The sequence below is a fragment of the Chrysochloris asiatica genome, unplaced genomic scaffold, assembly GCF_000296735.1.
Source record: "Chrysochloris asiatica unplaced genomic scaffold, ChrAsi1.0 scaffold00181, whole genome shotgun sequence".
In the NCBI taxonomy this organism is placed as follows: Eukaryota; Metazoa; Chordata; class Mammalia; order Afrosoricida; family Chrysochloridae; genus Chrysochloris; species Chrysochloris asiatica.
In genome coordinates, this window is record NW_006408699.1 from 3,303,593 (window position 1) to 3,331,042 (window position 27,450).

General features: G+C 37.5%; 1 protein-coding gene across 1 annotated transcript in view; it reads left to right on the plus strand.

Annotated features, from left to right (window-relative positions):
• The first annotated feature begins 2,001 nt into the window (after positions 1-2,001).
• BAZ2B (bromodomain adjacent to zinc finger domain, 2B) overlaps positions 2,002-27,450 on the plus strand; it is a 159,875-nt gene continuing 134,426 nt past the window's right edge. Inside the window, exon 1 of the mRNA XM_006872029.1 lies at positions 2,002-2,149. Coding sequence (XP_006872091.1) covers positions 2,002-2,149 — 148 coding nt within the window. The remainder of the gene's footprint in view (positions 2,150-27,450) is intronic.

Here is a 27,450-nt window from a genome sequence, read left to right on the forward strand (position 1 = left end):
TATGAGTTGCTGTTCAGCCTATTGTGACTCATGGCAGGCAACCCTTGTGTGTAGATTAGAACCTCAGGCTTTTAAAACCGTGATCTCTTAGAAACAGATTGCCTTACCTTATTTTCAAGGTGTCTTTGGGTGGGTTGGGATTATCAGCCTTTTGGTTAGCAGTCCAGTGTGTAGCACCACCCAGGTACTCTGTATTTCTACAGAATAGATTCTCAAAAATAGAATTGCAGGATTTATTGGGTAAAGACTTCTTGTTTTTATGTTCTAGGTTTTTCATACTTTTATCCTGAATTAAATAATATCAACAGATAGAAATATACCTAAACTTCACAGCTTATTATCCTTAAAAAAGTAATGACTCTTGAATCTTATCATATGCTAGGTAATCATCTAAAGTGCTTATCTGTATTATGTCACCGGATTATTTTTGCCATGGAGTACAAAGGCAAATTCAAAACAAAGCAAAACTTCCATTAGTTTGTTAAAGTAATGAGAATACATCTAAGTAGTAGATTTTAGAATTATTTGACACAATGAGGTTTCCAGGTGTAAATTTTTTTTTTTTTTAAAGTATCCATATAGATCAACTTTTTAAAAATTTAGTGAATAGACTTGTTGGTTAATATAGTGGAATATAGAGGAATGTGTTAACCATAGGGTTTGCCATCGGACAGCCGCATGTTTCAAAACTCATTAGGGACTGTTTGATGACCCCAAACCTACCCTTTAAACGTTAGTACTGTGCAGTCATCATTAGCAGCTAGGTCTTCCCCATGATGAATACTGATGAAGAGAAAGATTATCTAAGAATATGATTATACTCTCATCATAGCATTAACATGGTCTATGGAGGTGATTGACAGCAATATGAGGAGATATTTTTAAATTGTATGTGATGGTAAAGCTCACCACAGTGATCCTACTAATATGGCATGCAGCAAACTGAGGTTACTCTTACCATATTGACCTATCTTATAAGAAAGAGCATCTCCATACCATATGGATTCACTCAATAGTTACACACTAATCTTATTATAATTTATAAATACTTTAAAATGAAATTTTAAGATTAAATCAAACTATTTTTCATAGAAAAATGTGTTGTAATTAAGGGAACTGTCAAATTCTGTACAGAAATTCTGCAGAGACCTCTCTTTATGGTTAGATTATTTAAATGTTGAGAGTTTGTTTGAGATGGATCCTAATGTAATTTGTTGGTGATGAGTATCTTTTTGTTTGTTCATCTCTTCCTATACGTTGTATACTCTTTCAGACAACTATGACCTTCATGATTTCCTTGGTTGCTTGTGTGAACATTAAGTAGAGTATCAAAATGGTAATCTATTCTAGATTTTAAAATAATCACATAAAACATTGCAATTAAAGCAATGCAAGATTGCACTATGGTACCTAAGCAAATTAATAAAAATTGCTTCTAAATAATTCTATATTGGTAAATAGATCACACTAAGGCTATTTTGAGATCATAGTTCAAATGCTATTTATTATCAGGCTACATCAGTTAAAGCTGTGAAATATATTTGCTGTTTTGAGAGGACTTCTTTAAATTAGGATTTACCACAATAGATTCTTGCATATTTAAAACCTGCAGTCAAATTGCTGTCTGGGGTTTAGAAAGCAGCAATCCATTCAAATATGATATTTTATTGATGAATTAAGATAATATGGCTTTTAAGTTCCAAGTGTATAGATGATGAAGTTGTGTCAGAAGTATAAAATGTTGCTATGTTAATTTCCCTTAAGTTTATAGCTACTCGTGTTTGTTTGAAATGACCATCAGTTTATTTTGTTTTAATGAAATTCCACATGCTGTTAGAAAAGGATTTGGTATACTTAACAGTAATCTTGTTTCATATTTTTATTTTGATATTTTAAAATAGTATACCTAAAAGGTTTAACATACTTTGAATATGCTTTGTACCTTGGCATAATTCCACTATCTAATAATGAGAATGAACATTTCTTTCCCCTTTCATAGATATGGAGTCTGGAGAACGGTTACCATCTTCAACAGCCTCCTCCTCTACTACACCAACTTCATCTTCTACACCTTCTGTGGCTTCAGCAGTTTCAAAAAGCGGCCTTTCCACTGGAGCTGCTTCACTTAGCTCTACAATCAACCCATGTGGTGAATACACTTTTTACTCTGTTTTAGAATACTACTTTTTAATAATTTGCATTTACAGCATTTTACAGAACCCTGAATAAACTTTTCCTATTACTTCTGTTAACTTGTTGATTAATAGCTAGGTTAAATATCTAGTCTCTCCTTTTTCTGAACTTTATCAGGGAAGAGGAAGCAACGGTTATGCCATGCTTACTAGAAGTTCACTTTGAGAGTTTCATATTATTGTCTTAATTTCCTTGATCATTTTAATTAATCAATGTAAAATCTTTCAAAACAGTTGACCCATGACAGAGTGAAAAAATACACAGGAGTTCTTGGTGGTGAGATTAGATACCAGTTCTTTTAATTAGCTTCTATTCATCCTAACCCACTCTAGGGTTATGAGAGTGGCTGAACACACAACATCTGACACTAGACAGTTGAGACTGACAGCAATTTATTAGTGGGGTATATTCACAGCCCAGGAGAATAGGACACCACTATGCTATACAAGGCCACCCAGAAACAAAGTAAACAAAAAGGCTTTGTAGGATCAAGAAGGTGGGTGTTCCTGGTTCCTGTTGGGGGATATGATTGATTTGTTTAAATAATTCCACCAATTGTTGGGAAACTAAAATCTGCCACTAAAGGGTAAGCGGAAACTGTGCCAGGTCCCTGTAATAAGGAGAGTTGTTTGGTTCAGGGTCTTACCCACAGAACAGAGTAGCGAGGAAAACTTGCTGTTAGACCATTCAAGGCCCTTTGGATTGTACCAGATGTCAAAACAGCACATAATATTGAGCCTTAATTTTGGGCTTTATACCACACCCATACTGTGCACTGTTTGCCCTAAATTTGCAGCCAGTATTTAAAATGACTTTCACTAAGCTCTAGCAGGAGCCCTGGTGTGGTGCTGTGGGTTAATGCGCTGGACTGCAAGGCTGGCCGTTCAAGCTCACCAGCCACTCTTTGAAATTCTACACAGGGTTGCTATGAGTTGGAACCGACTCAATGGCACCTAACAATAGCAACAACAAGCTCGAACTACCCCAGATGTCTATAAATTTTTATAATATCTAAAATAAATTATAATTTATTTAATATGTTGTAAAAATATATGAAATAATATATATAAAAATTTTTTTTCAAGGATATATTTTACCAACTTATACAGTTTATAAGCTGTAGAAATAAATTGTATTTTATTTTACCAGAATTTGACTTATATTTTGTATAATTTAAATGCATAAATATGGATTATTAGTTTACAAAATATTTGTAGAATTTCAAATGCAGCTGATTCTCATTATTCACAGTAGTTAAGTGCTATAAAGTTATCGCCAATCCTGAGTTAACAAATACTGAGTCATTGTTCCTAAGGGAAATACAAGGTTAGATTACTCTGAGCCTCTGGCTGAAACATTTTTTTATCAACCAATTAATGCATAACCTTGTCTTTTTAAGACATAACATTGTTTTATGTTTGTTTTGTTGTTGTTGTTGTTGTGTTAGTTGCCATTGAGTTGACTTTGAGTTAGGTAACGTTATTTATAATAGAATGAAACATTCCTGTGCCATTTTCACAATAATGCTTTGGTTTAAAATATTTAAAATATGTTGTTGATTCATTAACACTGAACTTGTAACCAATGGCACTGGAACTCATCCCTAGCGAAGTTCACCTAGCACATGTATTTCTTGTGTAGGGCACATCATAGCCTTCTTACACTTAAGAACATTGCACAACACTTCAACACCACAATTGGAAATCATTTTAAATGACAAAATCACCAACAAAAAGCACAAAAATTCTGAAAAGCACAGAACTAGATAAACCGTAAAAAAAAAAAAAAAAAAAAGGCTTGTCTTTACCTATAAGACTTCTGCTGGGAAGTGTACATCAGGCAACTCAAAAATTTTGTCTTTCCGTATATATGTAGAAGTGTTACAAGTACTGATTTAAGGGGTATAAATAACGTTCATAAAGTAGGCAAATTCACAAATATGGAATCCACAAATTATTGACTACATATCTGTATGTATGTATTGAATTGTTTGTCTTTTTGTTGCTAAGTTTTAGGAGTTTACAAAGTATGTACTGGGAACTAGACCTTTATCAACTATGTGGTCACCAAATACTTTGTCCTTGTTCTACGGGTTGTCTCTTCACTTTCTTAATAAAGCCCTTTCATGTACAAGTTTGTAATTTCGATGAAGTCTAATTTACCTATTTTGTCTTTTGTTGCTAATGCTTTAGATATCATATCTAGAATCCATTGTCAAAAACTAGCTTTACCTCTGTGTTTCATGGTTTTTGTTCTTATATTTAGTCTCTTGATCCGTTTTCCTATATGGTGTGAAGTATGGGTCCATGTTCATTCTTTTTGCACGTGGAGATACAATTGTCCCAGCACAACTTATTAAAAGAAATACTCTTTCCTCCATCCTGTTACTTTTCATCAGTGTCTTTATATTTAAAGTGAGTTTCTTATAGACAACATATGTTGTTGTTGTTATGTGCTGTGGAGTTGGTTCTGACTCATAGCCTCATAGCGACCTTGTACAGGGTTTCTGAGGCTGTAATCTTTACTGGAGCAGAAAGCCTCATCTTTCTCCCGCAGAACAGCTGGTAGTTTTGAACTGCTGACCTTGTGGCTCGCAGCCCGATTCGTAACCACTACGCTACCAGAGCTCCTTTAGACAAAAAAAAAAAAGAAAAAAAGATCCAACTAGACAACATATAGTTTGATCTTTTTTTCCCTTTGTGCACGCTGATATTTTCTATTTAGACCATTCACATTTAATGTGATTATTGAAATAGTTTGCACTAATATTTGCCATAGTTGTAACTATTTTCTATTTATTGTCTTTTTCTGCCTACACTGGTTTTGACAGGACATTCCATATAATTCTATTTTCTTTCCTCTCTTAGCATATATATTATATGTCATTTACATTTTTGCAGTACTTTCTCTAGAGTTGACAATATACACTGAAAACCAATCTAAATCCACTTTCAAATAATAGTATATCGCTTTACAGGTAGTGTAAATGCTTTGTAAACAGAGTGTTTTCAACTCCTCTCTTTCATCCATCATTCATATCACTGTCATTCATTTCTTCTCTTCACAAGGTATAATCACTCAACACATTGGTACTTTCATTATTTTGAGCCAACTAGTATGCATTGGATTGATTAAGAATACTAGTAAGATTAAAAGAGTTAACTTTATCCTTATTTAGGAGCCCCAGTGGCACAAGAGTAAAAAGCTTGGCTACTGCTAATAGAAAGGTTGGCTCCGCGGGAGACAGACCTGGATATCTGCTCTCTGAAAGGTGACAGCCTAGAAAGCCCTATGGGGCACTTCTGCTCTGTCACGTGGAGTCACTATGAGTTGAAAATTGATTCAAAAACATGTAACTATGATAATATTCCTTAACTCTCTACCTTTCTTTATGTAGATCCAAGTTTCGGACCTATATAATTTTCCTTCTCTCTGAAGAACTTTCAAAATAAAAAAACCTTTCTTGCAAGGCAGATCTACTGGTGACTAATTGCCTCAATTTTTATTTGTCTGAGAAAATCTCTATTTTTCCTTCATATTTGATGGATTATTTCACTGGATACAGAATTCCAGGTTGGTGGTTTTTTTCTTTCAACACTTTAAACATTTCACTCCACTCTCTTCTTACTTTCATGGTTTCTGAAAAGAGGTCTAATATAATTTTATTCCTTGTTCCTACCCCCCCACTCCCACCCCCCACTCAACTTCTGGTTTCTTTTGAGGTGATAGACTTTTTGGTATTGGTCTTGCTTGGTGTTCTCTGAACTTTCTGGATCTGTGTTTTTGGTGTCTTATTATGATGACATCAGCTATTTCTTCTGTCTCTTTATCTTTTTGTTTTCCTTTTAGTATTTCCATCACTCATGTTACACCTTTAGTAATTGTGCCACGGTTCTCGGATACCCTGTGCCATAGTTTTCATTCTCTTCACCCTGCTTCTCAGTACCAAACTCACTGACTCCTTTCTCCACTGTGTCCACTTTACAGAGGCACACAGTCAAGGCATTTCTTCATGTCTGTTACAGTACTTCCAATTTCTCACTTTTCATTTGAATTCTTTCTTAGCTTTCCCTGGTCTCTGCTTGCCTTACCCATCTGTTCTACCTGTTGTCCACCTTTTTCCATTAGAACCCTTAGCCTGTTGATCATATGATGGTAAGTCAAAAAGTATAGCTATAAAACAACAGAAACCTTTATTAGACAAAAATATCAAAATGGAAAACTGTTGTTTCTCAACATATCTTCCATCTAGGTCTATACACTTCTGAAGGCCGTGTTTCCATCTTTCTAATCCTTTCCTGAAGAATTAAGCATTCTTTATTCTATACCAATTCAAAACAGTACTTTTGGTGCACTTGAGCAACTCAAATCATGTTCCTTTTAAACATTCTTTGAAGTTGGGGTACAGAAGGGTAGCCTTTGCTACCTTCAAAGAATAAGCAGGTACATTCTCATAATGGAAGACAATGTCTCAGTCCAACTTTCCTAGCTTCTTTCTTACCAGTTCCATTTTCAGTTTTTAAAACACTCCTTTATACTGTGATAATTCTAGGTCCTTCCTGAAAAATACATATAGATTACTCCTTTAGAATCTCAAAAAAGCAGTCACCATAACCTATTGTGCTGAGCTCCCTGCCTTTAATTTAACTGGCCTAGCTGATTCCCTCAGAAGTCACTGTTTTGATCAGCCCTTTTACTGAAGGCACCCATTTAATGAGACTAAGGCATGTGTGTTACTGAAGGAACTTGTCTGCAGCCAACCACTAATCACAGAGATATACTTAAACATGTTTTGTATGAGGTAAACTCACGTATGAATCAACTACCCTAGCAGCAATACCTTTTGATTTAGTTATTTAAATTTCTTGTCTGGTAATTCCAAAATATCTGGCATATCTGAATCTGATTCTGATACTTGCTCTGTCTCTTCAATCTGTGTTTTTTGTCTTCTAGCATGCATGCCTTGTAATTTTTTGTTGAAAAACATGATATGTCAAGTTAAAGAAACTGTAGTAGATTGGCTTTTGTGTTGTTGTTGTGAAGTGCCATGGGGTTGGTTCCAACTTAGTGACCCTGTATAGGGTTTCCGAGGCTGTAAATCTTTGCAGGGGCAAAAAGCTTCATTTTTTTCCTGCATTGGAGCAGCTGGCAGACTCTTGTGGCTTACAGTCCAGGGCTTATCACAGGAAGCCTTAGTGGTAATTTCATTTTTATCTGACTAGACCTTAGACTTTGTTTACTATTCCCTATAACTGTGTTATACGATGGTACACTGTCTCCTAATATCCGTGTTTTGTCTCTGATGTTGTTTTGGGGTTTCTCTGAGGACTGCTTCCTAAGTAGAGTCTGAGGCTTGCAGTTCTTTAAGCTGTAATCACTTGTTAATATATAGGAGCCCTGTTGTGGTACTGTAGGATAAGCACTGGACTGTTATCCACAGGGTCAGTGGTTTCAAACCCACCAGCCCTTCCTCAGAAATACTATGCAGGGTTGTTATGAGTTGGAACTGACTCAAAGTACTTAACAACAGCATTGATAGACTAGTAAAGTATAATGAGGAGGGAATGGATTCCTATGATTAAGTCTGTCTTTTAGTGCTTCTGTCTTCTAAGTTTTGTCCTACGCAGGTACAATTCAGCTATTTTCTGTCCCCACATAGGTGAGACTACAAGGGTAGGAAGGGCTCGAGTTGGATATTTTTCTTTCCCTTCCCCCAGATTCGTTAGACTCTAGTAAAACTGAAGACTTTTAGGATCAGGTAAAATAATTTCCTTTAAGGCAGACCTATTAGGGAGAAAGATGAGGCTTTCTGCTCCCGTAAAGATTTACAGCCTCGGAAACCCTGTACAGGGTCACTATGAGTCAGATCCGACTCCACGGCACATAACCACCACCACCATCTTAAGAACATTAAAGCTCTGGGCATACTTCACAATGATTATTTTTTCTCTACCCCTGCTAGAAGCACTCAGGAATTATTCTCCAATCTTCGTAGTCAGAATCTGGTGGGTTCCTGAAGGTAAAACTCAGGAAATGTTAGGACCTCTCTGAGACTCTCTGCTCCTCTCCCCAAGTTTTATTTCTCAAACTAGTCTACATTGAGCCTTCAGCTAGTTGTCAGTTATAGTTTAAGGGTTCCTCCCTAAAATGGCTCTGATGTGGGCTTCTGCTCTAAGCTACTGCTCCTGGTAAGGTGTGGTTCTCTGTATCTGCCTGTCTCTCAAGTTTTGGGTATAGCAGCTGCCCTCTGACCTTAATTCTCTGAATGACTTTAATTCTCTAGTTGGTCCAAGCAGAGTTGTTGATTCTGAATTTGTTTAGCTTTTTTCTTATTTTGAGGATGGGAGTGACAACGTCCAAGCTCTTTACATGTCAGATTGGACTCAATTTTGTTTTTTGATACATTGTTGTTGTTAAGTGCTGTCGAGTCAGTGCCAACCCATAGCAACCCCTTTAGGGTTACCAAGGGGTAGCTGGTGAGCTGAACCGTTGATCTTGTGGTTCAAATGACTTTGCAGCTCAACACATTAACCCACAACACCACACCGATAGTTCTTTTGATACACAGAGACAGAACAAAAAAACAGTTTTCATCTTTAAAATGTTAAAACCTCAGTAGTTATTTAATTGTCCCTTTAAGGTCATACTGTTGTTTTAAACAGCGATTTCAATTTGTCTTTCTCTGTCATCTTCAATCATGGTGTATATGTAAGAATTCTTCTGAGTTAGAGAGGATATAAATCAAGCCAGTTTTCACACTTTGAATTATCAAATAATTTCTGTTGAATCAATATCTTTGCAGAGTCTGCAATTTACCTACAGTCAACCTGTTACTATTTCATGGATGGTAGCAAAAGACACCATCAAAGATTTTATTGCATTAGTTTTCTCTGTTTCTCAAATCCCATAGCTGATATGAAAGTGCACAGATTGGTGCTATACTTGCAGTAGGTTTGTGTTACAGCTGAGGAACACTGAGCTTGAAAAATCTACTGCTTTTATAATGTAATGCTTTTATTCTGGAGGGGGATGCTACCTGATCCTTCAAGGTTGTTTGCTGCAAACATAATCTTCAGGAAATAGCCCAAGTAAAGAGCAATCAGAACCTTACTGTCTTGGCATACTCAACATTAGCATGCGGGGACACTCAGAGCCCTGAAGGATTGCTTCTTACAATACACCTTTAGGAGTAATATTTCTGTTACTTGCATAGAAAATAACAATATAATGAAGTTTGATTTGTCTAAAGCTATCTGCATATATATGTTTGTTTTTGTTTTTTGTTTGTTCAGAAGAGTAGCATTTCTTTTCCCTTAAGGAATGATATAGCTTTAAAAATAATGTGACTACTTTCAAAACATAATTGAGGACAGCTTTTAATAAATGCATAAGTAAAGTAAGTGAAAAGAATTAATTAAAATGTTGAAAGATAGTCTACAATATAAAAAGAGATCTTAGTTTTAAAAAGCTACAGATACTGAACAACAACAAAAAATGTAAGTAGCTAGCTATTAAAATAACAAGGAAAACATGGGATATATCCCCAAATTTGGAAGACAGCCACCTGTCCAACTGTCTGTAAGAGATTCATATTTGTTCCCATTCCAAAGAAAGATGATCCACTAGAATGCAAAAATTATTGAACAATGCCATTAAAACCACACACACACACACACACACACAAATCCACCGCCATCAAGTGAATTCCAGTTTATAGTGACCACATAGGGCAGACTAGAACTCCTTAGGGTTTTTGAGACTTTGAGTCTTTACAGAAGCAGACAGCCTCCTCTTTTTCCTAAGGAGCATCCAGTGGGTTTGAACTGCCAAACTTACCATTAGCAGTCCAATACTTAACACACTGTACCACTAGAGCTTATTTTATACACATGTAAAATTTTGATGAAGATCATTAAAAAACAATTGTAGTAGTCGATGGGGAACTGCCAGAAATTCAAGCCAGATTCAAAGACCATGTGGAAGAAGGGGTATCATTGCTGACATCAGGTATATCTTGGCTGAAAATTGTTGTTGTGAAGTGTTGTTGGGTCGGTTCCAACCCGTAGCAACCCTGGATAGGGTTTCCAAGGCGCAACTGGTGAGCTTGAACCACCGACCTTGCAGATCAAACTGACTTTGCAGTCCAGCGCATTAACCCACAGCGCCACACCAGAAGTCCTGGTTGAAAGTAGAGTATACCAAAAAGATGTTTATCTGTGTTTTATGGACTATGCAAAGGCATTTAAATGTGTGGACCATGAAAATTGTGAGGATAACATTGAAAAGAATGGTAATTCTAGAACAATTAATTGTGCTCATGTGGAGCCTCTGCATAGATGAAGATGTGCAGCAGGGTTGTATTTTTTACCATCCTTATTCAGTCCTTATGCTGAGCAAATAATCTGAGAAACTGAACTATGTGAAGAAGAACTCAGCATCAGAATTGGATAAGGCTCATTAATAGCCTGTGATGTACAGATGACACAACTGTGCTTGCTGAAATTGAAGAGGATTTGAAGCACTTACTGATGAGAATCAAAGGCTACGGTCTTCCATATGGATTATACTGTAACGTAAATAAAGCCTAAATCCTCATAATTGGACAAGCAACATAATGATAAAGAGAGAAAAGATTGAAGGTGTCAAGGATTTCATTTTCTTGGACCCACAATCAATGCCATAAAAGCAGCAATCAAATCAAACAACATACTGCGTTGGACAAATCTGCAAAAGACTTCTTTAAAGTATTACAGAGCAAAGATGTCACTTTGATAACTAAGTTGTCTTTGACCCAAGCCTTGATATTTTCAGTAGTCTCACATGCATGGGAAAGTTGGACAATAAATAAAGAAGACCATAGAAGAATTGATGCATTTGAGTTATGGTGTTGGAAAAGAATGCTAGAGGTACCATGGACAGTCAGAAGAACAAACAAATTTGTGTTGGAAGAAGTACAGCCAGAATGCCCCTTAGTAGTCTAGATGGACAAATTTCGTTTCTCATACGTTGGACATATTATCAGGAGGAACCAGTTCCTGGAGAAGAACATCATGCTTGGTAAAGCAGAGGGACAACAAAAAAGAAGGAGACCCCCAATGAAATGGAATGGCATAGTTGCAACAACAATGGGCTCAAGCGTAGCAGCCATTGTGAGGATGGTGCAGGACCAGGTGGTGTTTCATTCTGTTGTACAGAGGGTTACTATGGATTGGAACCAACTTAATGGCACCTAATACAACAACAGCAACATATAAATGCCAAAACTAGACAGCGAAAAAGGAAGATCAAAGAAGGATTGTTATAACGTAGTTATACTGGCAAATAATACTGGATATATCATGTGCTGCCAGAAAAATGAACAAATCAGTCTTGGAAGAAGAGTGCGTCGTAAAAAAGAGGATAGCAAGACTTGATATCATGTACTTTGACCGTGTTATCCAGAGGAGCTGTACTCTGGAGAAAGACATCATACTTCATAAAGAAGAGGATCAGTGAAAAAGAAGACGACTCTCAGTGAGATGGATTGGTGCAGTGGTTGCAACAGTGGGCTCAGACATCCTAACAACTGTGAGGACGGGACATGACGGGGTAGCATCTAGTTCTATTGTACATAGATTCACTATGCATCAACAAACTCAATGGCACCTCACAACCCTACACCAATGAACATTATTATAAATGTATTTCAATCCATATAAGCATACATACCTGAAGATTTTTTCAATTTTACTAATAATACCACTTTACTTTCCCACCAATTGTACATTTGAATTTCTGATGGTTATCATTTTAGGGAGTACTTGGCATTGTCAAAACTTTTAATTTTTTCCCGTAATTGGAAGTAGTATTTCATTGAGGTGTCGTTTTAAGACGATGACTAGGTCTGGCTAAGCCTAGGACTCTGTTCATTAGTAAAGTTATAATTAGGACTAGGATTAGTGTTAGGAGTAAGGGTTGGACTGGGGCTAAGAGTAAGACTTGGTATAGTTTTAGGGTTGCAGTTAGATTTATTTTAATTTTTTTTCTTGTAATCTACTTGGTTTCTTCTTAATTTGAGAGTTCTGTAACTATATTATTCCCTCTTTTTACTTTATGCTTTTGTTGTTGTTGCAAACTGGTTCCCTATTTTCAGAGTTGTAGGTTTGTTTTAAAAAGCTCTGGTAGCGTAGTGGCTACGAGTCAAGCTGCTAACCTCATGATCAGCAGTTCGAAACTACCAGCAGTTCTGCAGGAGAAAGATGAGGCTTTCTGCTCACATACAGATTTACAGCCTTGGAAACTCTATACAGGGTCGCTATAAGTTGGAACTGACTCCATGGCAGATCACCATCATCACCACCGCCACCAAAAGGTTGTGTTTTACTTTGAATACTTTTGTATCTAAGTTGACTCCTTCTATATCTAGAAGTCCTGGTGTGGCGCTGTGGGTTAATGCACTGGACTGCAAAGTGTGTTTGGATCACAAGGTTGGTGGTTCAAGCTAACTTGCCATTCCTCAGAAACCCTACACAGAGTTGCTATGGGTCAGAACTGATTCAACAGCACTTAACAACAACGTCTAGAGTGAGTTCTGGGTGATATTTTCATGCATGTTAATCTCAGGTTGTTGTCTGCTGTTGTTGGTTTTCTATCCAAGGAGCACCCTTTCGAATTGTTACTAGGCTTGATATGGATTTTCACGGATTCTTTTCATTTCTATTTATTTGGAAATGACCTAATTTTGCCATCATATTTGATGGACAGTTTTTCTGGGTATATGACTCTTGTTTGGCATGTTTTTTCATTCAGAGATTTATATATGCCATCCCACTGTTTCCATGCCTGCATGGTTTCTGCTGAGAAATCAGAATTTAGTCTTATTAGCTATCCTTTGTAGGTAACTTCACTGTTTCAAAGCTGTTGTCAGATTCTTTCCTTGTCTTTGGTTTTGAAAAGTTTGACTATGTCTTGGTGATTTTGTTTTGGGATCTGTCATCTTTGAAGTTTGTTCAGTGTCCTTAAAGCAGATCATCTACTCTTTCATGATATCAGGGAAGTTTTCTTCCAACAACTCTTCTGGAATTTCAATCACATGTAAGTTATTCCTCTTGATAGTGTCCCACATAAATCTTAGGTGTTCTTCAGTTTTTTCTGCTCTTTTTTTCTGATTGTTCCTCTCTTGTTGTTGTTAAGTGCTGTTGAGTTGGTTCCAGGTAATAGTGACCTGGTGTGGCACTGTGGGATTATGCACTGGACTATAAGGTCTGTTTGAACTGTAAAGTCGGTGGTTCAAACTTACCAGCCACTTCTTGGAAACCCTCCGTAGAGTCACTGTGAGTTGGAAATGACTCGGAAAGCACTTAACAACAACGATGTAGGGTTTCCCAGCGGTGGCTGGTGAGTTTGAATGGCAGACCTTGTAATTAGCAGTCCAGTGCTTAACCTATGGTGCCATACTAGGAGATGACTTTTGAGAGATTTGTCTTCAAGCTCACTAATTCATCCATTTGTTGATCCAGTTCTACTCCTTTACCCTTTCAATGTATTATCTGTTTGTGAAATATTAATATTAATCTTATGGCTTCATAATTGATGTTTTTGTATGGCTTCCAACTTTTTCATTTATTTTGTCAATTTGTCCTCATAATGTTTTTCTGAATTCTTCTCAAATTTTGTCTATATTTTCCTTGATTTCCTCTTCAGTCTTCTAGATCATTCTCTCAATCCATTGACCATACCTAAATATCATTCTTTTAAATTCCCTATCAAGTAATTCTGATACCATTCTGGCATTATATTTTATGTATAAATATAATGTATTTTCTAACTATTTTGGTCACTTGTTTGAGGCACTTTGTCTTGTTTCTTCATAGAAGCTGAAATTGTCTGTTTTCTCCAAGACATTGTTGTGGGGTTTTATTTATACTTAGTTGATGATTGTATGTTGGTTTGTACTCACCACCTGTCTTCTGATGGATGTAGTAGAGACTGGAAATGTGAACAAAGTTCTCGGTTCACTGTTTGTGTAGCATAGTTCAGGGCAGGTTCACCCACCTCCAGACTTGGGGGTAGTATGTCTGATACCTGACCTCCGGCCAAGCAGAGGCTATGCAGGAGGGGTTTCCATTGGCCAGTGGACAGGTGAGGGTGAGGACTGACCTCATCTCCAGCTACAAGGAGTGCCTGGGAAACAAGTAAGAACTGTACCCCGCTTGCCATTAACCTACAGTCATATCCTATGCCTCCAAGTTCTTTTATTGATAGCTGTCAGCAAAAAACTCAAGTTGTCTGCGCTGCTTCAAGCCAGCTGACAGCTTGTCTGTTTTTCTTCTCTCTTGATTCTTCTATGTATCTTCTTCTTCCAGTTAGCACTCAGTACACCTCCATGTCCTACCCTCTGAAACTCAGGATTCCAGAATTCCCATCTGTTGCTGTTTCACTTGGTCTCCTGTGTCCTTGTTGCAAAGGGTCTGCTTAGCACATCTAGCTCCTCTGCCATCATGTTCAGAAGTCTTGTTTATTATATTAATAAAAATAATACTTCATTTTGCTTTCAGTGAAAATTTACATAGTTTATGTTTCTATTCAACAGTTTCTATACAAGTTGTTCAATAACATTGGTTGCATTCTTTTCAATGCGTGAAAAGGCTCATTATTTCTGTTCTAGTTGTTCTGTTTCCATTTAATTTATTTTGCCTACCCCTTAACATGAGCTCTGATAGCATAGTGATTACGAGTTAGGCTGCCAACAGCAGTTCGAAACTACTAGTAGTTCTACGGGAGAAAGATGAAGCATTCTGCTCCTGTAAAGATTTATAGCTTCAGAAACCCTGTGTAGGGTCACTATGAGTTGGAACTGACTCCATGGTACTTAACAACAACAACAACAACAACCCCTTTACATACTTTTCTTTGTTTTAATGTAATTTTTTACCTTTTGGTCTCCTAGGTGATTTTTTAAAGAAACACAATTTATGGATGATAATCATTTTCTGAGCTAATTTTTTTTTTTTTTTTTTTTTTAGCTATTAAGTAATCTCAGAGATTAATTTTGGTATGAGATTCAACAGGGCATTATTCCTAAATCTTCTAGTCTCAATCAGTCCAGTATGTCTGATGATTTGTTTTCTTTTTTAGGAACGTAGATTCTTTTCCACATTTTTCTTCCTTCCTGTCAGCGTCCACCTATTTTGGTCATGATTAGAATAGTTGGCAATGGACTATACATTGTTTTTGATAAATGGAATTTCCTATTTTAATGTTGTCAGATTTAGCAATGTTTTTATTCATGCTATGCTTTTATGTCTTATTCAAAAAATTCTTCTCTATCTCTATGGTTATGCATGTATTTTTAAGCCTCTCTTCTCACTTGTTACCATGTTGAAAAGTACATGATTAGCTGATATTAGACCAGTTGTGATTGATTGAATTGACATTTTGTTATTGGAACTATCACCAGTTTGACTTGTTGGTTGATATATCAGTCAAAATTCAGCTAGATATAATATAAACCATTGAAGGTATATTAAGCAGTCAGAGATTTAATGTTAGGAACTAGGTACTTATACAACTATTGAAGGGCTGGCCCCTTGCCCCCATGAATGATTTCTGAGCAATATTTAAGTATTGACCTACCAATAGAACTACTTTGGGTTTAATCAGCACACTTCTGTTTCTGCTGACTCCAAGATTATGATGCCTTAATTTCTGTCCAGTGATAAGGAACCACGAGCAAAACTTCTCCAGGGCTGTTATGTGCTGTCTGCTAGAGCTGTACCAGGAAAGAGCACATGGCTGCCAATTGCCCAGCTTAAGTCACTCATTAGTCCTTGCCAGGTACATCTGGTTAGCAGATTCTAAATTACTTCCAGAACTCTGACTACAAGAGACACTAATGTTGCTTTAGCTACCCAGCTTCTACATAACAGGAAGGTACTCCAAGGGAGGTTGGAATGAATGAATGAGGCAGTCTTCTACCTATTGGAGCTTACCTGGCTATAGCCCTTCCCACCACACCTTTATATTGTAATGATCATTTCTGATATTTATGTATGAGCTTTCTTTCAACTTCAACAGTTCTCTTTTTAAAATTTTGAGATAAAATATCTAATAACTTTTATATACTTACAACAAATCTCCCTTGATATGGTATTCTAGTAAAGAAGCTGATACGGCTTTTACTCTTATAGTCAATTGTTATTGTTGTTAAGTGCTGACAAGTTGATTCCAACCTACAGTGAGCCTGTATAGGGTTTCTAAGGAGCAACTGGTGACTTTGAACCACTTGACCTTGCAGTTCAAACTAACCATACAGTCGAGTGCTTATCCTCCAGTGCTACACTAGGACTCCTCACAGTAAATAACACATATCTATTGATTTATTTATATATAGTTATTTTATATCTAAATATAAAAGTTTTTACAAGTATTTCATTTCTTCTATACAGCATTATTAATTTGTCTAATGGTTCATGTCCATCAGTGTAACAGCTCTAGTAGCTCCCACTTAAAAAAACAGCACAATAGCAAACCCTCCTTTCAGCTCATTACCCTCTGACTATTGCCCTATTTTCTGCCTTGCTTCCCAGCCAAACTGCTCTAAAGTCATACCTACATGTGCTTTCCCCTTTTCCTTGTTTCAACCCATACCAAAGAGCTCAGCCAATGTCTCAGCAGAATTTGACATAGTTGATTACACTCTCCTTCAAAATCTTTCCTCTTGGCCCCTGTGACATCCTTAGTTTTGGATTGTGGGTTGTGGTTTTTTTTTTTTTTTTATTCTTTGTTACTTTTGGCTGATCAATGTGCTTTTGTTTTTTAAATGTTTTATTGTGAATTATATGCTAGTTTACATGGGAGAACATTAGTTTTACATTCATCCTATCGCATATCTTTTCATTGCCATGGTTACAATCCCCTCCATGCATAATCAACCAACCAAAGGGTATACCCATCAAGCCTGTCCCCCTCTCCTTCTCTGGTTCTAAAGTCCCCAGCTCCTCCATCCCTCCACGTCACCGTCTCTGCCTCCATCTCTGGTGTCACTGCTTCTCTGGGTAGGATCCCACTCTCCACTCTTCTCCTTTGATGGTCCTAGGGACCTCCGCTCCTAGACTGCAAACTTAATCACTCCCCTCCTTGCTACAAAATGTCTATCTTTACATTTCTAACCCTCACAATCAGTCCTGATAACAATTATTCACTGTTGTATCACAAGAGACCTATCCCCATCTCATTTCATCAGCCTTGCCTACACAGATTGGATACTACTCAGTGGAGAGTCTACCTTCCTCCACGCCCTCTGGATCTAGTTTCCCTCTTGAAAGCTTGTAAGCCAGTCACTTCTTCCCTTTGTAGCCCTCCCACTTTGGGTAGCCAATGTCCAAGTTGCCCATCCCTGTCTATTTGTGTATGGAGGGGGTGGGAGTGATCCTTGCTGTAAAGATTTGTTCCCTCTTTTGAGCTCCTGCATCCATAGGTGTAGGTCAAGGTCATCAAATTGCATCGGATTACTCTTTTTTTCCTCTTCTTTCTTTTTCTAGTTGAGCTCTGATCATCCAGTCATTGAAGCCAGGTCAAGTGGGTATTATCTGCAAGTGTGGGTGTTCTTATGCATACGCCCTCTCTTCTTATCAGCTGGACATTTCACTCTCCACTCTAGTCCTCTGTGGCTATGTCACTGACTCTGGGCCCAAGAGTCCCCAGGTTTTGCCACACTGCTGGCCAACCAGGTCTCCACCCGAGTTGTTCACAGGAGTCTATTGAACATTGTAGGGCTTAGCTCACAGCTTCATTGCTGTTTTCCCCTCACTTCCCCTTATCAGTGATGAACGTGGTCACCAATCAGAGCGTGTATTCCCATTGAGTCTTAGTCTTGGAAGGGGGCCAATGTGCTTTTAAAGATTCTTTTACTCATAAACATTGAATTCCCAGATCATTGTCCTAAAACCTCTTATCTCTTTTTCTCTTTGTTCAAATACAACTTTTATGAAGACTCTGCCCAGACTTTATTTCTGACCTCCTGAACATACATAGATTTACGTAGATGTTTCATGGGCATCAAAACTTAACAAATTTAGCTTATCTAATATCAAATTCTTATTTTCTCTCCCCAACCTATTACTATAATATTGTTCCTTCTTGTACTAAATGGCACCACTATATATTCACTAGGTCAAACCATAAATACAGTGATTTTGCTAGATTTCTTTGTTTTGATTTATTTTTAATTTTCATGTTCAGTTTCTATTGATTCTGTTTTCAAAGTAAATTTGAATCTGTGTTCTTCTTTCTGTCTCCACTACTGCCATCCTACTCTACACTAAAATCTCTCACCTGAAGTAGACTCCTAACTGGCCTCTCCATTTCCATGCTTGCCCTGTTTTAATCAATTCTTCTTATAATAAAAGGAAACTGATTACGTGCTCCACCCTTTAGTTGTTTGGGGTTTTTTAGGTGTCATTTAGGTACAATAAAATTCACCCATTTTAAGTGTACATTTCAAGGAATTCTGACAAATGTTTATGTACTCATGAGCTCCAGGTTGTAAAACATTTTCATCGCCTTGTGTGTGTATCTTTGACACCAGGTTTGAAATTCCATCTCTACTGATGGCAGTCACTGATATGCTTTCTATCACGATTGTTTGGCCTTTTCTAGAATTTAATATGGAATCATACAATATGGATGATTCCTCAAATGTACTCTTTTGTGGCTGGCCTTTTTCACTACGCATAATGCTTCCAAGGTTTACCTATGTTGTATATCAGTGGCTCATTCCTGTATATGAACAGAACTTCAGAAAATTTGTGGGAAATGGAATTAAAAGATAATGGAATTTTTCTGCAAATATTTTTAAGTTCCCTGATTTTATTGAATAGTAAGGAGCCCTGGTGGAATAGTGATTATGCGTTGGGCTGATAACCTCAAGGTCAGCGGTTTGAGTCCACCAGGTGCTCAGTGGGAGAAAGATTAGACTTTATGTTCCCATAAGGATTTACAGCCTTGGAAACCCTATTCAGGGTCGCTATGCGTTGGAATTAACTCAACAGCACACCACCACTACCACTCCATTGTATGGCTGTGCCACAATTTGTTGCTTCTTTTATTTATTCATGGACATTGGGTTGTTTCAGTTTGGAGCAATTATGAACATTCTTGTAACAAGCCTTTGTGTTTACAGATGTTTTTATTTCTCTCGGGTAATACCTGGGAGTGGGCTTGCTAGATAATATAGTAAATGTATGTATTTCATTTTATGAGACTTGGCAGATGTTTTTCCAAAGTGACTGTAAGATTTAGTATCCCTCACCAACAAGGTATGAATGTTTTAGCAGTTCCATGTTCTTACTAATCCTTGGAATTGACAATCTTTTTAATCTGAGCCATTTTAATAGGTATAGAATGGTGACTCTTTGGGTTTAATTTTCATTTCTCTAGAGATTGTTGGTTTCGAGCAGATTTTCCTATGTTTATTTGCCCTTCATATTTTTTTCTTTAATAATATATTTGTTAAAATATTTTATTTATTTCCTGTTAGGGGTTGTTTTATTTCCAGTTTGTGTACTTTTTATTTCTTTTCATTTCTTTTGTAAAATAGCTAGAATCTTTAGTACAAGTGCTAAGTAGAAGTGATAATAAGAAACATCTTTGCCTTTTTTATGATCTTGGGGAAATTAATTCATTCTTTTAACATGTTTTTCTTCACATACTAGTTATATCTTTTTCATAGATTCCTTGTATCAGATTGAGGATATTTCCTCCTATTCCTACTGTGCTGAGAGTTTTTATTGTGAGTTGGTATTGACTTTTATCATATATTTTTTCTAACTCTGTGGAGATTATCATATATTTTTTCATTTTTTTGTTTCCCAATTTGGTAAACTGCATTGATTAATTTTTAACATTAAGCCATCCTACATTTCAAGGAATACGCCCACTTTTCAAATTATATTACCATTTTGAATATTGCGTGATTCATTTTGCAAAAATGTTGCTAAGTAAGTAAGAAATGATGCTGAGATTTTGAAAGAAACGCAAAAAAAGTTTTTGTCTTCTGGTTGCTACCAGGCCATCAGCTTAATGTCAATCCTTTAATAATTAGAGGGAAAAAAAATGTTGCTAAGGAGCTCTGGTAGCGTAGTGGTTACGAATTGGGCTGCAAACCTTAAGGTCAGCGGTTCAAAACTACCAGCCGCTCCGCGGGAGAAAGATGAGGCTTTCTACTCCCGTAAAGATTTACACCCTCGGAAACCCTGTACAGGGTCGCTATGGGTCGGAACTGACTCGACGGCACTTAACAACAACAACAAGGATTTGGGGATCCATATTTGAATCACCAACCTTGTAGTTAGTCACCCAATCCCTAATCCACTCTGCCACCAGAACTTCTTTGGATTTATTTAGGAATATTGATCTGTAGCTTTCTTGTTATTTCTTTGTTGGGAAATAGTTGAGAAGTTTCCCTTGCTCTCTTATTTCCTGAGAAAGTTTTATAAAATTGATATTATTTCATCCCTAAATGTTTGTCAGGGCAGTGGTGGTAGAATTCTCGACTTTCATGTACGAGACCCATGTCTACTTCCGGCTAGGACGCCTCATGCCCTGTCACTCCCCCTGTGTTATTGGAGGCTAGTATATGTCTATGATGCTGAACAGGTTTCAGTGGGGCTTACAGTCTAAGACTGACGAGGAAGAAAGACATGGTGATCTGCTTTCCAAATCAGTGCTGAAAATGCCATGGATTCCCAGCTCTGGTCTGTGACTGATGATGGAGACAGCTCAGATCTACACCGTGTTTCTTCATGCTGTACATGGGTTACTGACTTAGAACTTGTATTCACTTGTAACAGGAGCAGATATTTGATAGAGTATACCAGTGATGTCATTTGGGCCTTGAGCTTTGTCTCTTCGTTTTATTTATTTTTACTTTGTTGGAAGATAAGATACTAAAAATACAACTTTTTAAATACATATTCTGATACCAGATAGATTCAGGTTATCTTTTTCTTATCAAATGAGCTTTGGAAGTTGATGTTTTTCAGTGAATTGCCCATTTTATCTAAGTCATTAAATTCATGAGCATATAATTGTTCTCTTTCATTGTTGATGTTCATAATCTGTGGCTAGAAATTGATCTAGCTTATTGATCTTTTCAAAGAATTAGCTTTTGTTTTCATTGATTTTTCTCAGTTTCCTTTATTCTGTTTCATTGATTTCTGCACTTTATGATTTCCTTCTGTTTATTGTGGCTATGATTTGTTCTTCCTTTCTTCTAGTTTATTAAAGTAGAATGTTGTTGTTTTTGTTGTTAAATGCTATTGAGTTGGTTCCAACTCATAGGGACCCTTTATAGGGTTTCTAAGTACCAGCTGGTGGGGTTGAACTGCCAACCCGGTGGTTCACAGTCCAGTGCTGATCCTATAGCACCACACCAGGAGTCCTAAAGTAGAGGATTAGATGACTTACTTCAGAACTTTCTCCTTTTCTTAAACCAAAAATCTAAGCACTTGTTGCTGTGTCGATTCAGCTCATAGCAGCCCTCTAGGACTGAGTAGAACTGCTACTTAGGATTTTCCAGACTGTCATATTCACGGAGTCCTGGTGTAGCACTGTAGGATAAGCACTTGACTACAACGTCAGTTTGAACCACGAAGTTGATGGTTCAAGCTCACTAGCTACTTCTTGGAAACCCCGTGTAGGGTTGCTATGGGTCAGAACTGACTCAACAACACTTAACAACAATAGCAATATTTATGGGCACAGACTGCCACCTCTTCCTCTCATAGAGTGGCTGGTAAGTTTGAACTGCCAGGCTTTTGATTAGCAGCTAAGTGTTTAACCACTATGTCACCAGAGCTCCTTTCTCCTTTTCTAAAATATGCATTTAATATTACAGATTTTCCTTTACGTACTGCTATAGCTGCAGCCTGGTGTGGTGCTATAGGGTCAGCATTGGACTTCGAACCACAAGGTTGGCAGTTCAAAACCACCAGCTACTCCTCACAAACCCTACTACAGCATCGCTATGAGTTGGAACTAACTCAACAGCACTTATCAACAAGATAGCTGCAGCCCATGCATTTTGAGTTATTGTAGTTTAATTGCCATTCCAGTTAAAATATTTTCTGTTTTCCCCTGTTAATTCTTTCATAGATGCTTCATTTGGTGCTGGTGGTGGTTATGTGCTGTGGAGTCACTTCTGACTCATAGTGACCCTGTATAGAATTTCCAAAGCTCTAAATCTTTACAGGATCAGAAAGCCTCATCTTTCTCCCAAGGAACAGCTGATAGTTTTGAACGGTTGAACTTGAGGTTAGCACCCTGACTCGTAACCACTATGCTACCAGAGTTCCTTATACTTTATTGTTGTTATGTGCCATCGAGTCCATTCCGAACTATAGCGACCCTGTACGTGGTTTCCAAGGCTGTAAATTTTTATGGGAGCAGAAAGCCTCATCTTTCTCCTGTGGAGCCGCTGGTAGCTTCGAGCTGCTGACGTTGAGGTTAGCAGCCAAAATTGTAACCACTACGCTGCCAGAGCTCCTTATACTTTGTTTAGAAGTCAGTAATTTAATATGTAGAATCCTGGTGTGGTGCTGTGGGATAAAGCACTGGACCACAAGGTTGGTTTGAACCACAAGATTGTCGGTTCAAACTCACCAGCCGCTCCTTAGAAACCTTGTACAGGGTGGCTATGAGTTAGAACCAACTAGATGGCACTTACTAACAACAATTTAATATGTAAATCTTTAAATAATGTCCATTTTCATTTGTTTTGGCCATAAAACATGCTTATGTTATCTCTGCTCTGTTCTTTTGACTTTCCACTGCTGCTCTTTTAGCCTTCCCTGCTGCGGGTCTTCCCATGCTTGTGAACGTTGTTGGTCAGCCAAGTATTTAGGCAGATATGAGTGTCTCTTCGCTCTGTAGTTACCTTATTTCTAAGATTACCCCTAATTTCCAGCTACCTTGCCAGTTTTGGTTTCTATGTTCTGACACTTCAGACATGCTACAACTTGAGATGATCATTGGGAAAATCATCAAACTCAACAGCTGAGCTGTATGTATTTTCTATCTTTTAAGAGTATTTCTCTAAATTCTATGGCAGCTCTTCTGTAGTGTTGTTGTTGTTGTATACTGTTGAGTTGGCCCCCACTCATAGTGATCCTGTAAAGTGTTTCTGAGGCTGTAAATCTCTGTGGGAGAAGAATGACTCATCTTTCTCCCACAGAGAGGCTAGTGGGTTCGAACTGCCGACCCTGCAGTTAACCGCTCAATGCGAAACCCACTACACCATCAGAGCTCTCACTTGTAGTACCTCTCCATTAATGTGTACAGCGTGTTTATTAGGTAGAGATTTGGACAATTTATGTTCTCAATGTGGGTCTCATCCATTATGTGGCTTACTCACTCTCGGGGTTTCATTTTAAAATGTCCAGATGTTTTACCAGCCAAGAATTCTGATCTTGATCTTTAGTACCTTTCGTTGATAAACTTGCTTGTTTTCTAACTGCGTTCTGCAGTTGTAGCTGTGAGGTTTATGCAGTGTTGTCAGTCCAGAAAGTCACAAAGTTATTTTTTCAGCTTGAACTAACTTCTTGCTTTCCTCAACTTCTGCATGCTTTTCCAATGTCTTTATTTATTTACTTTTAAATCCCATTTTTATAGTTACTATTTGTGGGTGATTCATGTGACCACTTCACTGTTTACCCTTGCCAGAAGTCATTCCGGCAAAATCCGCTCACTTCCCTTTTAAATAATCTCACTTAAACCTCCCGGGGTATCATCGCATTTCCCAGACAGTAGTAGTTGATTACAGAATGGGCATATGATGCAAGTCAAACTTAATGAAATTCCATCTGGGTTTTTTAAAAATTAGTGGTGGTGAAGAAGCATACCCTTTTGCGTACAAACTTTGGAGGAAGGGCCCATCTGAGGATGGAACTAATAAAGAGGAAGTAGAGCCAAGAGAGGAGAGAGAAATTAGATCCCGGTGAGCCTTCAGTAAAGCTACTTCATCCAAAGTAAGCTTTTGAGTTATGTGAGTCAATAAGTTCTCCTTTCAGTTAACTATTTTGAATTGGATCTTTAGTCCGTCTCAATTTAACTCATACATTTGGCTGTACACCCTCCATGATCTAATCTCTGTGTACTTCTTCAAATTTACCTAGCACTGTTCTCACTTTGGTTCACAGCCTTCTTACTGACCTTTTTTTATTTCTTTGATACAAAACTCTTTCCCAACTAGGGATCTCCAACAAGCTTTCCTGGACCATCTTCAGAAGACTCATGTCTTCTGGGGCTTTGTCTCGGTTAAATATCCTGAGAGACATTAATTAGAGAGGTCTCCTCTGATAATAGTGTCTATGTAATTTCTCCATTATTATCTACTCTTGGACCTAATAATCTTCTCCATAACACTTCTCACAATTCATAATTACACATGGGGTGGTGTTCTATTTATTTGCCTCTTCTCTACTTAAAAGGCAAGGGCCATATCTATTTTTAGTTTTTGTGGGTTGTTTTTTTGTTTTGCTTTGTTTTGTTTTTTAACTAATACCTGTCCCATTTAGTGTTCTTGTTGGTAGGTGCCATCAAGTTGGTTCCAACCCATAGCTATCCCAGTCCATATAAAACAGAAAACCACTCCTGATCCGGTGCCATCCTCATAGACACTACAGTGTTTGAGCCCATTGCTTCAGGCACTGTGTCCATCCTCCTCACTGAAAGCTTCCCTCTTTTTCACGGTCCCTTTACTTTACTTATCATGATGTCCTTCTCCAGGAACTGGTCCCTCCTGTGAACATATCCAAAGTTTGTGAGATGAACAAATCTTGCTAGCATCATTTCTAAGGAGTATTTTAGCAGTACTTTTTCCAACATAAATTGGTATATTCTTCTGGGAGTCCAGTGTCCTGCTTATAAGGCTATCAAAAATACCTTGGCTTGGGTCTAGCCCACCTTAGTCTTCAAAGTGACATCTTTGCTTTTTGACACTTTAAAACTATTTCAATGTACAACACATTATTTGATTTCCTGACTGATGCTTCCATGAACATTGATTGTGAATCCAAGTAAAATAAAATCTTTGACAACATCAATATTTTTTCATTTATCTAGTAATTATTGGCCCAGGTGTGAGGATTTTTGTTTTCTTTATATTGAGGTATAAATCCATGCTGCAGGCTGTAGTCTTTTATCTTCATCAGCAAATGCTTCAAGGCCTCTTCACTTTCAGGAAGTACAGTTTTGTCATCTGCATATCACAGGTTGTTAATTAGCCGCCCTCTAATCTGATACTGCGTTCTCCTTCAGAGAGTCCAGATTTTCAGATTATTTGCTCACAGATTGGATGAGTATGGTGAAAGGATACAATCGTGACACACACCTTTCCTGATTTTAAACCACACAATGTCATACCCATGTTTTAGTCAACCAACTGCCTCTTGGTCTATGTAGAGGTTCCACATGAGTCTTGACTTCCTGTTCTTTGCACTGTTGTTCATAATTTGTTATCATCCACACAGTTTAATGTGTTTGCACGGTCAGTCAGTAAAACAAGGTAAACATATTTCTGGTGTTCTTTTCTCGCAGCCAAGATCCATCTGACAACAGCAATGATATCCAGCATCCTAAGTCTTCTTTTGAATACAGCTTGACTTTCTTCATTGTCATTAGCAAAACTGAACTTGTATGTGATATCAATGATAATAATGTTCAGTATTTTCTACATTTTGATGGCTCACCACCTTTCTTTAGAATGGGCACTAATATGGATCTCTTCCAGTTGGTTGGCCAATTGGGTGGCTTCCAAATTTCTTAGCATATGTGAGTGAGTACATCTCTAGCACTGCTTCAGTTTGTAGCACCTTTCTATTTGTATTCTGTCAATTCCTGGAGCCTTGTTTTCCACCAATAACTTCAGTGCAGCTTGGGCTTTTTACTTCAATACTGTTAGTCCTTTTTTTTTTTTTTTGATACAGTGACTATGTATTCTTCCAGGTGTGGCTCTGTGGGTTAATGTACCAAGACTGCAAAGCCATTTGAACTGCAAGGTTGGTGGTTCAAGCTCACTAGCTGCTCCTCGGAAACCGTATCCAGGGTCGCTATGGGTCAGAAGCGACTCGACGGCACTTAACAACAACAATACACCATTCAATATTTTGTTCACTATTGTTGTTGCTGTTGTTACGTTCCATCGAATCAGTTCTGACTCTTAGCAACCCTGTATAGGATTTCCAGTTCTGACTCATAGCAACCAAGGTAGGTTTGAACCACCAACTTTGAGGTTTACAGTCTAGTGCTTCTTTTACAGTGCAACACCAGAACTCCATTTTGCCGTAGAATTCTTCATTATTGCAACTCAAAGCTTCACTTTTTTTCTTCAGTTCTTTCAGCTTGAGAATGCATTCTTCCCTTTTGGTTTTCTAACTTCAGGTCTTTGCACGTTTTATTATAATACTGTGCTTTTTCTTCTCAAGCTGCCCTTCATAATACTTTGTTCAGTTTATTTACTTCATATTTTATTCCTTCTGTTTTAACTTCTCTACATTATATAGTAAGTTTCAGAGTCTTTTCTGACATCCATTTTGGTTTTTCATTATTTCTTGTCTTTTTAATGACTTTTTTGCTTTATGTTTGATGTAATTAAATAACTTGTCATTAGTGTTAAGTGTGTCAAATCTATTCTTGAGATGGTCTCTAAATGGTTGGTATATAGATTTGTGTAATAATCATATTAACTAGTCTTCCTTGTAGGTGTATGAATATTATCCTATCTCTGGATAATGTCTTCAGGATTGATCTTGAAATTTTTAACAGTGGATGCAGTACCAACCTTCTCAATTTTTCATTCCCAGCAAAGAGACCATATGATTGTCTGGCCAATACTAGTTCATTTCAACTCACTTTGTTGTTGTTGTTAAATGCCATCGAGTCCATTCTGACTCATAACAGTCTTGTGTAGAGTTTCCAAGGAACAGCTGGTGGGTCTGAACTGCCAACCTGTGGTTCACAGCACAGTGCTGATCCCTATAGTGCTATACCAGGAGATATTGATCTTTATGTGTTCCATTTCATTTTTGATAACTTCCAATTTTCCTAATTCCATACTTTGTATATCCCACCTTGATTATTAATGAATGTTTACAGCTCTTTCATTTCAAGTTATGCCACATCAGAAAATAAAGGCCCTATAAGCTTTGATCCATCATCATCATTAAAGTTGGCTCTACTTTGAGGAGGCAGGTCTTCCCCAGTTGTATTTTAAGTGCCTTC